At 41.6% G+C, this 13,983-nt stretch overlaps 1 protein-coding gene across 1 annotated transcript in view; it reads left to right on the top strand.

The window, feature by feature from the left end:
* Window positions 1-562: 562 nt before the first annotated feature.
* Window positions 563-13,983, top strand: part of LOC123722904 — a 37,318-nt gene continuing 23,897 nt past the window's right edge. Inside the window, exon 1 of the mRNA XM_045685466.1 lies at window positions 563-776. Within this exon, the coding sequence (XP_045541422.1) occupies window positions 563-776 (214 nt within the window). The remainder of the gene's footprint in view (window positions 777-13,983) is intronic.

Raw genomic sequence — 13,983 nt, 5'->3', positions numbered from 1 at the left:
AGCGTTATTTAAGTTACAGCTAGCTGATAACAAGCATGTATCATCTGCATATTGATAAAGCGAACAATTTTTTATAATGTTTTCAAGGTCATTTACGTACGCGAGATAATGGATCGGGCCCATCACTGAACCTTGAGCTGTTCCTCCCTTGACTTCGGTGTTGTTGCTAACCTCATCACCTATCTTTACTTGGTAACTTCGGTTTTGTAGGTATGCCCGACACCATTTTAGTAAAGGTCCCCTTATTCCTGTATTGTTTAGTTTTTCCAATAGGATGTCGTGCTGCAGAGTGTCAAACGCTTTACTGAAGTCAATAAAGAGAAGTAAAACGTGTTTTTTATCATTAAAATGGCCATTGACTTCATCTGTAAACTTAGACAGCAGAGATGTAGTTGACTTTTTTGGTTGAAATCCAAATTGTGATGTAGCTAGTATAGAATTTTGTCTATAGAATTCTTGAAGTTGGTTACAAATATATTTTTCTGCTATTTTGTCAATAATTGGCAAAATTGTTATAGGGCGATAGTTAAACAAACTTTCTGAAATAAATATAGATAGATGGATGGGTACCTCGAATACACATCGTAGATTTGAGTTGCATGGTTTTTCAGACGCTTCAGCAGCAGCATATGCGGCAGTGGTTTATGGTAGAGTTGTGCAATCCGATGATGAAGTCAAGGTTTCGTTGATTATGTCAAAAACAAAGGTAGCGCCTTTAAAACAAGTAACGCTCCCACGTTTAGAGTTATGTGCTGCTCTTCTGCTGACAAAACTTTTAAAACATGTCGCGACCGCATTGAGAGTTGATGAGACACATACTTACGCTTGGTCCGACTCACAAGTAGCGTTATGTTGGATAAACGGCGATCCCAATAGATGGAAACCATATGTAAAAAATAGAGTGATTGAAATATCAAATACTTTCAAACCAAATTGGTCTTACATACCTACAAAAGAGAATCCTGCTGACCCAGCATCACGAGGAGTAGCGCCTGAAAAATTAAAATCTCATGAGTTGTGGTGGCAAGGTCCATTATTTCTAAAAGATAAATACATAAAAAGACTTACCTGTGAAGTACCAACTACTACATTGGAGCTAAAAGAAACAGTTTCTTGTATGACAGTTAAGTCGCAAGAGTCAGATGATAGGGAAATACTTACCTTATTAACTAAATATTCTTCTTTGAGAAAACTAATAACGGTGATAGCATACTGTAGACGATGGCTGCACCTGAAAAATAAAGACAAGGTTAATACATCATTTATAAATTTTGAGGAAAGAGAAGAAGCACTTACCGTTTGTTTAAAGATATCACAACGCATAGAGTTTAGAGATGAAATTGAGAATTTGAAAAGGGGCTTACCTCTACAAAAGAAAAGTCGTTTATTATCATTAAAACCGTTCTTGGATGAGAAATTACACACTATACATACATAAATAATCCTAGCCAGACGGGATTCCCTCGGCAGGGGAGACTAGACGACCGAGGGTCAGGGAGAAAGGGAAAGAAACCGGCGGACAATTCGGGCGGTATCGAGAAGCACCGCTTTCTGCATTTGAGCTCGGAGCACACCGTCCCGGAGCCCCAGCCTCCTCAAGTATCCAGAAAGGCTGACTGGAATTAAACCGTTTGCAGAAACCACTATCGGTATAATTTCAGTCGACAAGCTACCCCACATGTCAGAAACCTCGTGTGCCAAATCTAGATATTTTCTTTTCTTCTCTGTTGTGGCATTCTCGAGATTCTCGTCATGGGGGATCGCTATGTCAACCAAAAATATCCCTGACTGTGCCCGGTCCATCAGCACAATGTCAGGCTTATTCGCTGGAATAGTCCTGTCTGTGATGATGGACCGGTCCCAGTAGAGCCTGGCGCGGTTATTTTCGAGCACGGCTTCCGGGACGTACTTATAATAAGACAGTCTAACATCCAGAAGACCATACTTAAGAGCGAGCTCCTGATGGACAATACGGGCTACTAAGTTGTGTCTGTGCAGATACTCAGTGTTAGAAAGCGCCGAACAACCGGAGATAACATGCCTAAGTGACTCACCGGGACGGCGACATGCTCGACAAATGTCGACGGTGCCGTCCTTTAGGATGTATCTCCGATAGTTGTTGGTCTTAATAACCTGATCCTGTATCGCACAGACAAAACCCTCGGTTTCCCCGAAAAGGTCCCCGAAGCGTAGCCAGTGGTAGGATGATACAGTATCTACAAAGGGCTCATGAAGAGCCTTGTAGAACCTCCCGTGGAGCTCTTTCTCTTTCCATATTGCCTCCCGGTCAGAGACGCTCTGCACTGCATTGCTCGTTGGCCAAGGATAGGGGGGTTAGTCCTTTATCACAAGATATGACATCCGTGTGGATTCCATCACCCGATTTCGCCAAATAGTAACTACGGAGGCTGCACACTTCGCGGTTATGCATGGTGAGGGCACTTAAAAGGCCTCGCCCACTATAGAGGATGGCGGCGATGAGGAGAGAAAAAAAACACGAAGTTTTCAATATGGTGCGCACAGTTCGCTGTCCGAAGGCTGGGTTGAGACTGTACTGTGTGTCGACTACCTTGCAATTCCTTTATTTTTATAAATTCAAATATACAAACATTTTCTCTAACTACCTTGGTAATATTCAATATTTCACAGATAATAAAACGGTACGTTATGGTATTAATACAGAGTACAAATTCATATCAAATACACAAAGCAACATAGTTAAAGGGTACAAAATCAATACAGATAAAATACAAATAGAATTAATGTAGAAAATCACGAAAGGCTTTGATTCCATCGTCAACACCGCCCCCTAGTGCTGACTCCTCAGCACTACATCAATGTGCTATCTACCTATCATTCAGACAGACAACCTGAGCGACCAGGTGCCAGACTTAATCCGACCAGGTGCCAGACTTAATCCGACTAGTGCCAGACCTAATCCGACTAGTGCCAGACCTAATCCGACTAGTGCCGCACTCACTGCGCCATGTCTTAAGATGATCAGAAAATCCCTACTGTTATTGCTTTATTTAATACAATTACAATATAATTCAAAAAAGTTCAATGGTGATCAGATTAGTTAGTTCACAAACTTACCTCGGTCAGACGTAGGTGCGCAGCGCAGACCCTGGGCGCCATGCTGTGCTGACATCGGTCAGCGTCGGGAGTGCGCTCGCCACAAGTGCAGCTATCAGTGCTGCTGATGTTCCGACCGGAGTGGTAATCAAACATAATACCTTACCATCAACACGTTGGAACGCCATGACAGAACAGCTACGTATGCTTCTAACAAAGCATCGCAAAGTGCGTTTATGTGTTGATGAAGCTGTCAAAGACCACCTGTTTTAAGTGGAATTAGAATTCTTTTTACACTGGTCTGCAAAAATCTTTTTCTCACTCCTTTAAGTTTTGATGCTAATTCATTTTATATTAGTTGCTCCAAACATCGAAATATAACACGGAAACAAAACAAAAGCAAGTATATTTTAACAATCAACTGTATAGGCTTTACTAACAGTCGTATTAGCCTTGAGCAATATATTTCGGATCCTGATAAAAGTAAATATACGGATCTTTTGGTAAACTCAAAGAACGAGATAAAATGCTCTTTCTGTGCGTCTCCTTCTAGTTGATTAAAAGTAGGCAACGCATCTGCAATTGTGGATTTCTATGGCCGTATGCACGTTTGCCATCTTTTGATATAAAAAAGTATTAAGACTAAGAAATACACGAAAAGATAATTCGAATGATCCGGTAGAACAAATTAACAGTTTATTATCTATGTTCCCGTTACATGTTACATTTTGGAGAATACTAAACTGCAAAAAGATCTGTGCAAGTAATTATGAATTTCTTTCAAATTCACTGGTGGCTCCTTTTACTTGCCCCTGCTAATCGCTAAAACCTATTTATACATGTACAGGCTAATTTATAATGATTGGGAATAAACTTCTATTTCAGAATTTCAAAAATCCGAAAAAATTGTATTATTTAACATTAAAAATTCCAGATGTATTACAAAATTCTGGTAAAGGAGAATCTGGTTGCAGATCAGGTAATCATTGACCTGTGTCATATTGATTCATGACAGAAATCGAAATTATAACAAAACAAATTTGTTCAAAAATATTAAACCTCAAAGTAATACACCAACTAACAAAATAATGTATTATCATCACAACAAATGTGTACCAAATTTTAGACATATCTATCTATCGGAACTAGGTCTCATTTAATTACTAAATATTGACCCAATTAAAGAAGTCTAATAAAACTGTATTAAAAACCACAACAATTTAATGATTTGACTGAAATTGTTTAGTTAGTTTAAAACAATTCACTGTTGTCGACAATTTCAGTTATTGTGATCAAGTGGAAATAACCAAAAATCTTACTAATAAATTAATTAAAGAAGGTAAACATGAAAAACAAAATAAATCACTACCTAATCATTTGTTCGTAAGATATATTCTTGATATCTTACGGCTTTCGAATCTATCCACTGTAGCTTAATTAATAATCTAATATAACTTTAGTCAGCAATAATATTAATTGCATAAAATATTAATAGCAAAATATTAAATTTAAAAATATTTTTCACTGTAGTTAAGTTAATCGTTACAAGAAAAACAAATGTAAATACTTTCTTTATGAAACTATTCTTCAATATGTTACGGTCTCCGGGTGTGCATTCTTATGCATTAGTAATTTTAAGTAGCAGAATGCTAATGTTAAGCTATAAAATAAACATTATGAAAAAACTAAACAGTACGTTGACATGGCTTATGTCGCTGTAAAATACCATTAATCAAAAAAGTGAAGTGTCCAAAAACAAATAGTTAATAAGTCGCTTGTAAAATTAAAATCTTTACGCAATCTTTACGGCTTTAGGGTAAGCAAGCGATTTAATTTTCAAGATTTTAAGATTCAAAGTTAACGGAAAATAAAAATATATTAACTACGTAAAAACATAAACATTGCTTAGACATGTCACTCATGTCGCAATGAGTACATGCGTGCAAGTACATCACCACTGCATCACGTTAAAATAGAAAAAACAAAGAAAATAAAAAGAATTGAATCATGTTGAAAATCAAAACAAAAAATAATTTAGTGCAACACTGACCTTAATTATCTGCTGCGTTGATATTTTGTTCCTCTGCTGTACCTCTCTGCATAATCACAGCTATATTTCCTAAAGTAATTGTTAGATAAAATATAAGTAAACAAAGCATCATCAATACATTCAGTCAAAATGTTACCTTTACAAACTTACACATTACGAAAAGAATAATCTACAGTATCGTACTCACAATAATGAGCTTTACTTTCAGTGTGATAAGGACGAAATTTCAATAGATTTTTAGCAATAAGAATTTTTTCATAACTTGTTTACATGAAGTTGCATATTTGTTGTGCTCGCCATTACAGTAAACGATAAATGAATGATTTGGTGAGTGAGTGCGACCGCAGTATTAATTAACATTAACCATTATTTAAAGACACATAAGGTTCATTTTGTTAACAAAATTATTTGTATAATGCAATGCGATTTGTAAAAATGCAGTATTAAAAGCGCCTACTAAATAAATGTTTACGTACATTAAATTTATAACTATTTAACAAAAATCATGCAATAAAAATCAACAAGCTTAACAACGGTAAATAAAATTCCGAAAATAAGATGTTACAACTAAAAATTAAAAATAATTAGACTGAACACATACAAATTCTCTTAACGCATTTTGACTTTGTTCGCTTTATACATTTTAATAATAATAATTAACGAAACGCGTAATGACACTACTATCACTTTTAGCCACAATAAATAACACATTGTTTTATATTGCTTACGCGCTGCTATGTGGTCCATTGTGACCTGCGTGGATGATGACGACTGTGCTCGTCGGCGGGAACCACGGCGGCGCGTTCGACTAGGGCCGGGTGTCTTGGTGCGCGGCGGCTGGCATGCGCGCTGCTTTGTTGCACACACCATGTTCTGCATAATTCTCGGAGACGTCGTGCGATAAAATATTTTAATAACGGACATTTTTTCTTCACCTTTATTAAACTTCCATTTTCAAATGGTTCTTTGTATTCAATTTTAAAATGTGGCCGTTTATTATAACGGCCGCTGTTATTCTGTAGACTACCTGGGGTGATCGCCTGGCAGGTTAAGTTACTGACCTCTCGTGCTGTGCAGAGCTGAGTCGTCGTCTCCTTCTGTACATGCTTTACATCTTCATCCTGTGACGTGTCATCTTGGGGTAACGGTTCGCTGCTAATGACTGTTGGAAGGTTCCGAGCTCGAGTCTCGAAGGCTGCCGAAGTCTGGACTTGGCTATTCTCCAACCACTCACTAGCGCTGTTCCTCTCACGTTCGCTGCCTTCGAACTGGTTATGTGCTGGGGCGTCGTCGGCTTTGTCCTTTGCCATCAAGCGTGCCAATTCCGCTTCCAGCTTGGCGAGGTGCATCTTGATTGCAGTGTTCGCCTGTGCAGCTGCCAGCTCCAGCTGCATCCGTCGCACAATATACGCTGACGAATATTTCTTTGTGCGCGGTGTCTTCTCCGTCGCCATATTAGGTGAACCCTCCAGTGTATCCATGGTATCCTCGCGAAAAAATATACAGTACGCTCCACGAGAATGTTGCCACTGATTAAGGATTCGGCTCGAAGCGACCAATTTTATAGAGGATGGCGGCGATGAGGAGAGAAATAAAACACGAAGTTTTCAATATGGTGCGCACAGTTCGCTGTCCGAAGGCTGGGTTGAGACTGTACTGTGTGTCGACTACCTTGCAATTCCTTTATTTTTATAAATTCAAATATACAAACATTTTCTCTAACTACCTTGGTAATATTCAATATTTCACAGATAATAAAACGGTACGTTATGGTATTAATACAGAGTACAAATTCATATCAAATACACAAAGAAACATAGTTAAAGGGTACAAAATCAATACAGATAAAATACAAATAGAATTAATGTAGAAAATCACGAAAGGCTTTGATTCCATCGTCAACACCCACCATGCTTTCGCGGTAAGTACAGTCTCATAATTGACGATCTCGGGTGATGCATCCTGTGGGACATCATAACTGTGCGGACTTTTCTGTCCAGGGCGTCGAGCTCGGTTTGAGTCCACCTGAGTATGCCAAAGGTATACATGAGGACGGGCATGACCCAACAGTTATATGCGCGTGCTTTATTCGCGCCTGACAAAAGACTGTTAAGAACTTTTGTCAGGCGATCAAAAAACACATCACGAACCGATTGTTTTACGCTGCCCTCATCAACTCCGACATTTTGTGACATGCCTAGGTATCGGTATGTTTCAGCCTCAGAAAGGGTTCTAAAGTTCAGAGGATTATCAGTGCCCTCTGAACTTGTAATTCTACCTTTCTCCACATGAACGGCCGCACACTTATCCGTCCCAAACTCCATCCTGATGGCATTACTAAAATCACTAGTGATTTGTAGCAACTCCAGCAGTTGGGTATAATTAGGAGAAAATAATTTGAGGTCATCCATGTAGAAAAGGTGGGTCACTTTTGCTCCTCCTCTCCGAAGTTGAAAGCCCCGCCCAGAATCCTCCAGCAAAGTACTGAGGGGATTCAGGGCGAGACAAAACCAGATTGGACTCAGGCAATCACCCTGGAAGATACCCCTCCGTATCCTTATCCGGTCTTCGGCAGCCGTCATGCGCTCACCCAGGAGACAAAGGGTCGTACTCCATTGGCCCATACAATGTCCGAGGAAGTCTCTTACCGTACAGTCGACCTTGTACAGCTCGAGGACTCTCTTTAGCCATGAGTGGGGCACCGAGTCGAAAGCCTTTTTATAGTCAACCCAAGCAGCGTCAAGGTTGCGACGGTTGCGCTTCACCAGTTTACCAATAACCGCATCGATGAGGAGTGGTTCCTTGGCCCCTCGGCTACCGCCCCTACATCCATTTTGGGCATCCGAAATCACCTGATTCGCATTTAGATGCCGAGTGATTTTTGCGCATAAAATGGAAGTCAGTGTCTTATAAACAGTAGATAGACACGTTATAGGGCGGTATTTGGCCGGATCAGCCGTGATCTGGTCTTTAGGAACCAAGTGAGTGACCCCCATAGTGAAGAGGTCCGGCAGTGACTTGCTATCGAGGGCTTCCTGGAACTGTTGGGCGAGCACAGCATGACAACTCACGAATCCTTTGAGCCAGTAGCAATGCAATCCGTCGAGCCCTGGGCTTTTCCAGTTAGGGATCCGCCGTAACGCATGTGCTACATCCGCAGCCGTAATAGCTACAGGGTCCATGGGTGTGATCTTAGAGCATGTACCCTCCACAACTTGCATCCAGGATCCCTCACTGCGGTCAACGGGCACAGACCAGATGTTTCGCCAAAAAGCCACTGCAGCGGTCTGATCTGGGCCTGCGCCCGTTCCACTGGTCGATTCTTGTCGCTCCAATTGCTTATAGAACCTCTTTTGGTCACTCTGGAAGAGACGATTCTGGTTGAACCGTTTAGTCCTCTCGTTGTATCGACGAATCCGCTTTCCCCATGCTGCAATCCTCTGCTTCAGGTCGTCTATGCGCTCCGTCAGTTTGCGTTCAATGTCCGGGTGAGACAGACTTACTTCCGTTCCACCCAAAGCCATCCTGACAGAGCGCACAATCCTCGGTCTACTATTGCCCGATCTGAAGCTAATCAGTCTGCCGATGAGAGCTCTCGCCTTTGCGATACGGTCCTCAATTATTTTTCGCCACGCTGGTACTACGCTACGATGATTCGTACTGCGTCCAGTCTTTTGTAGTTTGACTCCGACGTATCGGCATACGGCCTTCGCGGCGCCAAACAAGATTGAGTCCGTATCGCAAAGATCCCGGCTATCAGCAAGGTACACATTCAGCATTGGGTTCAGAGCCCTCACGACATTACGATTGCGCTTGCTGAGGGGAATGCGGGGTAATCGCGGTCGATTTTCGAAAGGCATTCGACGTGTTTCCACTATAGCCTCTTCCAAGATTCTCCTCATCTGCTCTATGTCCTGGGCAGCCATTTCTTCCTCGTCGTCCTCCACCTCTGCCAGGCATTCAGCTGGTTCCACAGCTGGAGGTTGCACCGTAGTTTGCGGAACTGTTCTCCTGGCAGCGGTCGGGGAATCCGACGCAGAAATAGCTTCATGTTTTAGTCGTTCGAGTTCGGCACCTTCAAACAGATTAGAGCGTAAGATGTACCGAACCCGATCCGCTAGGTTCTGTTCCGTCACGGTGATCGACGACTCTAGCTCAGAAAAGAAGCGGTGCATTCTAGCTCGGTAAGCAATTCCTCTGGTTTCTCCCCCTTTCGCCCTAAAATACGTCCGCAATGCGTTTTGGTTAGCATCCATAGTCCATCGCATGCGGCGTAGACCTCTAGCGGCGGGTGCCGATGGCTGGGCCTGTGAGGGTCCCGCCAGCACCAAGCCAGCTGGAGGGGATGATGGATGCGAGGGGTCGACAGATGGCCGGTCAACCCCTTGGCTGGCGACCCGCATGCTGCCACGTCCAGCGCCAGCTCCAGACGCGCCCCGGCGACCCCCAGGCAGCGGCCCTATACGTGTTCCTCGTAAGTCCATCATCCATAAGATGGACGTCTGGTAACGGAGGACGCCCGACTCCGGTGCCGTTAGAATTGTGGCCATAGGCACAAACGGGCCGTGGCACTGCGAAGACGCTGCCGAGGCACGGCACAAACACCTCTAGCACAGTGCAGACTGACTGCATTGGTGCAACAGTTTTGTCACTTAAACTATTGCACCAACGGGCGATGAGGTCGTCACGTCCCGACGCCTTTTTATTTTTTTTATTATTATTGTTATTATTATTATTATTGTAATTATTATTATTATTATTTTTTATATATTATATTATTATTTTATATTTATTTATTTATTCTTTTATTATTATTATTATTATTATTATTGTAATAATATACGATTTATCATCATTTGGTTCATTTTTTTAAGCGACATATAGACTATAGAGTTCCCCATCATTAATTTATTATTTTCACTACGTATTCCAAACGGCACGTTTATATCACCATAGATATCCATAATGTCTTCTTTTTTGAGGGAAATGTTTGTATTATCGTTTTCCTCCGACTCAGTGTTTTCATCATTTTGTGAATCAGAACATTCTAATGCATCATTGGAGCTCGCTGTAACCAAATCCTTAAAATCTTCATATTCTATGGAAGAATCTTTTTCATTTAAGATTTTGTTATAATTTTCAAGTTTAGCCTCTATGATAGTATCATTCAAGTCATTGTTTTCAAGGTTAGAATTATTATTATCATGATAATTTTGTTTTTTTATACGAATAAGTGTCTCCAAAGGCTGTATTATAGGTTTATATACTTTTTTAAACTTTAGGTTAGCTTCATCTTCCTCGTTGTTGAGCTATTTTATTTTATTTTTTATATTATTTACAGATTTTATAAGTTCTTTCTTTATTTGCATATCCATCATAAATTGGAATGTACAAACGACTGATATGTGCAAAGTCTTGAACTTTAATGAATTGTTTTTATGAAATAATGGTATCATAACTAAGGTTTAAAAATATATGAATGTGTCAAAACCTTGTCTATATCTTCCATTATTTAATTCACAATCTTTATTAATACTAATAAAGCTAAAATGACTTTTCCATATATACGAACAAAGAGTCTTGAATTTTAACCAACTCATATCTGTATTCACATGCTCATTGTAAATATGCTTTAAATTAGTATCATCTTGTTTAAAAATAACAAGTAAATTAACATTATCTCGTAGTAGTTGCTTAGGTATTTTTGAATAAGTTTGGGATAGATAAAAACAATCTATTTGTCTATGTCTTCCCATTGTAAAGTAATTTCTAATATTCGTCAGCTTTTCAGATGCAATGTCATCAAAAATAATAATAGAGTTTGGTAATGCATCATTTGGATGAAGAACCTCTTCATCATCATTAAAAATGAATAGGTCCGCTCCTGAGATTTTCTTCATAACTTCACTCAAAAAGCGATATTTTGGTTGGAAAGTAGTTTTTGAATATAAATAAATATGTCTAAATGTAAGTCCATTTTCATGTAATAACAAACTTAGCATAACGTTCGTTTTACCACAATTAGAAGGGCCACACATTATACATCGAATCGTATTAGGCAGTAAAGGACTATGTTTTACGATTCCTCGATTATTACTGACTTTTAAGCTATTTACTTCTAAGGACAATGCTTGCTTTACGAATTTCATTTTTAAATGTAATGCTATTTGAACTGTTAGTCCTTATATGTCAGCCAGATTACTAACCACAATTTATATTGCATAAAAACATAAATAAAATACATATAAAATACATAAAATTTATTATTTACATAAAATTTCACATATTATAATATTTATGCATTAATTATTACATTGGTTTAATGAATAAACATATCAAATAAACAATGTCAACTACATTACTTTTAATATGATTATAAATGATAAATAATTCCCAGCTATTTTTACACATCGCTGAAATAATCCATGAATACTGAATCACAATGACCCCATGGTAATGTATGTATCTGATCAGGTAAAACTTGCACTTTATCATCGTTTCTATCTAACACTTTTTTATCGATTTGTTGAGAATATAACATATGTTTAATGGATTTTATCATGGACATTTTATGTCTAAGAGTATCATTTGTTGACAGTACATTCTTGTAATCTCTGAATTTTAATTTTTTTGACACTGACTTCGAAATACCCTTAGCCTTTTTTATTTCGGATGTTAAACTGTTTATAAAATATAATTTGGCACGTAAACCTATAAATTCTACTAGCTGTGCCCGCGACTTCGTCCGCGTAAAATTCTGTCTTCGGATAGAATTTTTTTAGGCTAATTATTTTACTTAACCGACGTGCTATGATTTGATGTATGGATGTAGAAGAACATAGAGAGAGGTGTGCCAGGACCGCGCCAAATGTCTAAAATATTCCCAAACAAAATTTCATCCCCTATTTTTATTTAGCATCCTTGAAAGTAATATTTTTTCAAACGTTGAATTTCATATTTATTTATATCAAATTAGCAGCCACAAAAATAAGTTTTAAACTTGTAACTGTAAAAATGACGATACTTCCATACAAATTTCCACGCCCACTTTCAACCCATTAAAAACCCTTTTTCTCGTTGAAAAGTAGTCTATGTCCTTTCTCGGGCTCTAAACTAAATATTGGTAAGGGTAATAGCAAAACATATTAAAGAAAATATTCAACAAAACCTCACATATTGCCAAACAAATTTTCATCCCCTACTGTTATTTAGCTCCCTTGGGGGTAAAATTTTTACAAAAAATTAATTTCATAATTATTTATATCAAATTAGCTGCCTTAAAAATAAGATTCAAGTTCTAACTGTAAAAATGACCATAATTCCATACAAACTTTCACCCCCATTTTTTTTTTATTTTTTTTATTTTTATAGTCAGGAAATGCGTTTACGCACGCCTACGCCGGGCTGTGCAATGGCGTAGGGAGTGTGGGACTCGCCGGCCACAGAAGGTGACCGGAATACCCACTAAAACCTGACTGCCCTCTAACGCATTATGGCGGGCGCCACGGGAACGCTTTAGCTTTCTTCCGTGGCCCCGCCTGCGTTATCGCCCTGAAGGGGCCTCCCTCTCACGCATGGTTTGTGGGGAGAAGTATGGCGGCGAAACCCCGCCTCCTTCTCCCCACTCTCCTGCGTCTGAGCGGGGGCGCGAGGGGATTATCCTCGCGCTCTCGCTCCCTTTCCTCCTTCTGCGAAATTACTATTTCGCAGAAGGAGGAAACCGCCTCCCATGACCCCTCACTGCCCAGCATGGCGCGAATTACGCCTGGGAGTGAGAGGTCATCACCAATTGCCGCTGCCAGAGTGCGGCGCTCTTCGGACCACGCTGTACAAACCTGAAGGGTGTGTTGCGCGGTGTCCTCATCAGCGCCGCACTCGTGGCACGACGTCGTCTCTTCTCTTCTTATACGGCACAGGTACCGCCCGAAGCACCCGTGCCCTGTCAGCACCTGTGAAAGTTTGTAATTCAATGCGCCGTGGCGCCTGCCGCACCAGTCCGAGAGCCGTGGGCGTATGGCCTCTATGGTGCGGGCGCCGTATTTGGCGTCCGCTAGGCCAGCAGCCCACAGCTCTATGGTCATTCGCTTTCTCTCCGCCCGGGACCGGGCGAGCTCCTCTGGAGCCGGGGCTTCGCCCCGAGCTCTCTGCTCGGCCCGCTCCCGGTACGCTTCGGCCAGCACACCCGCTTCTATCTCCCACGGGGGAGTGCCGGCCAAAGCGCAGGCCGCTGCATGGCCAACCGTGCGGTAGGCCATGCATGCGCGCACCGCAACGATGCGCTGCGGCCTGCGGAGGAGGGCCCTGTTTGGTGCGTCAAGGGCTTCTGCCCATATCGGCGCGCCGTACAGGGCCATACTGCGAACGACCATGGCGTACAGTCGTCTGACCTGCACGCCCGGACCTCTCAGGTTCGGGAGGAGCCTGGCGAGGGCGGAAGCCGCGCCGACGAGTCGGGGGGTTAGCGTCCGGAAGTGATCTCCGAAACGCCAACCCCCATCGAGGATAAGGCCAAGATATTTGTTCCGGGCGTTAACCTCGACCTCGTCCCCGTTGATCCGGAGGGTCGCTCCTGCGGGCACTCTCCACCTCGGCCCTTTGAAGCAAAGGGCCTCGGTTTTGTGGAGTGCCACGCGGAGTCCGAGCGCCTCGATCCTCCGGACCAACAGGGTGGCCCCGGCTTCCGCCCTCCTCTTGACCTTCCTCCAGGTGGTGTCCCGGACGGCTATCATCGTGTCATCCGTGTAGCAAATGACAGCCATCCGGGGCAGCACCTCCCCGCGGATGGCCCAGTCAAAGCCGATGTTCCACAGCAGGGGTCCTAGGACGGACCCCTGAGGAACACCGGAGGCCATCCGCCG

Source organism: Papilio machaon, chromosome W, assembly GCF_912999745.1.
Source record: "Papilio machaon chromosome W, ilPapMach1.1, whole genome shotgun sequence".
Lineage (NCBI taxonomy): Eukaryota > Metazoa > Arthropoda > Insecta > Lepidoptera > Papilionidae > Papilio > Papilio machaon.
The sequence above is the reverse complement of the archived record's forward strand: the minus strand, read 5'-3'. Positions and strand labels throughout refer to the sequence as shown.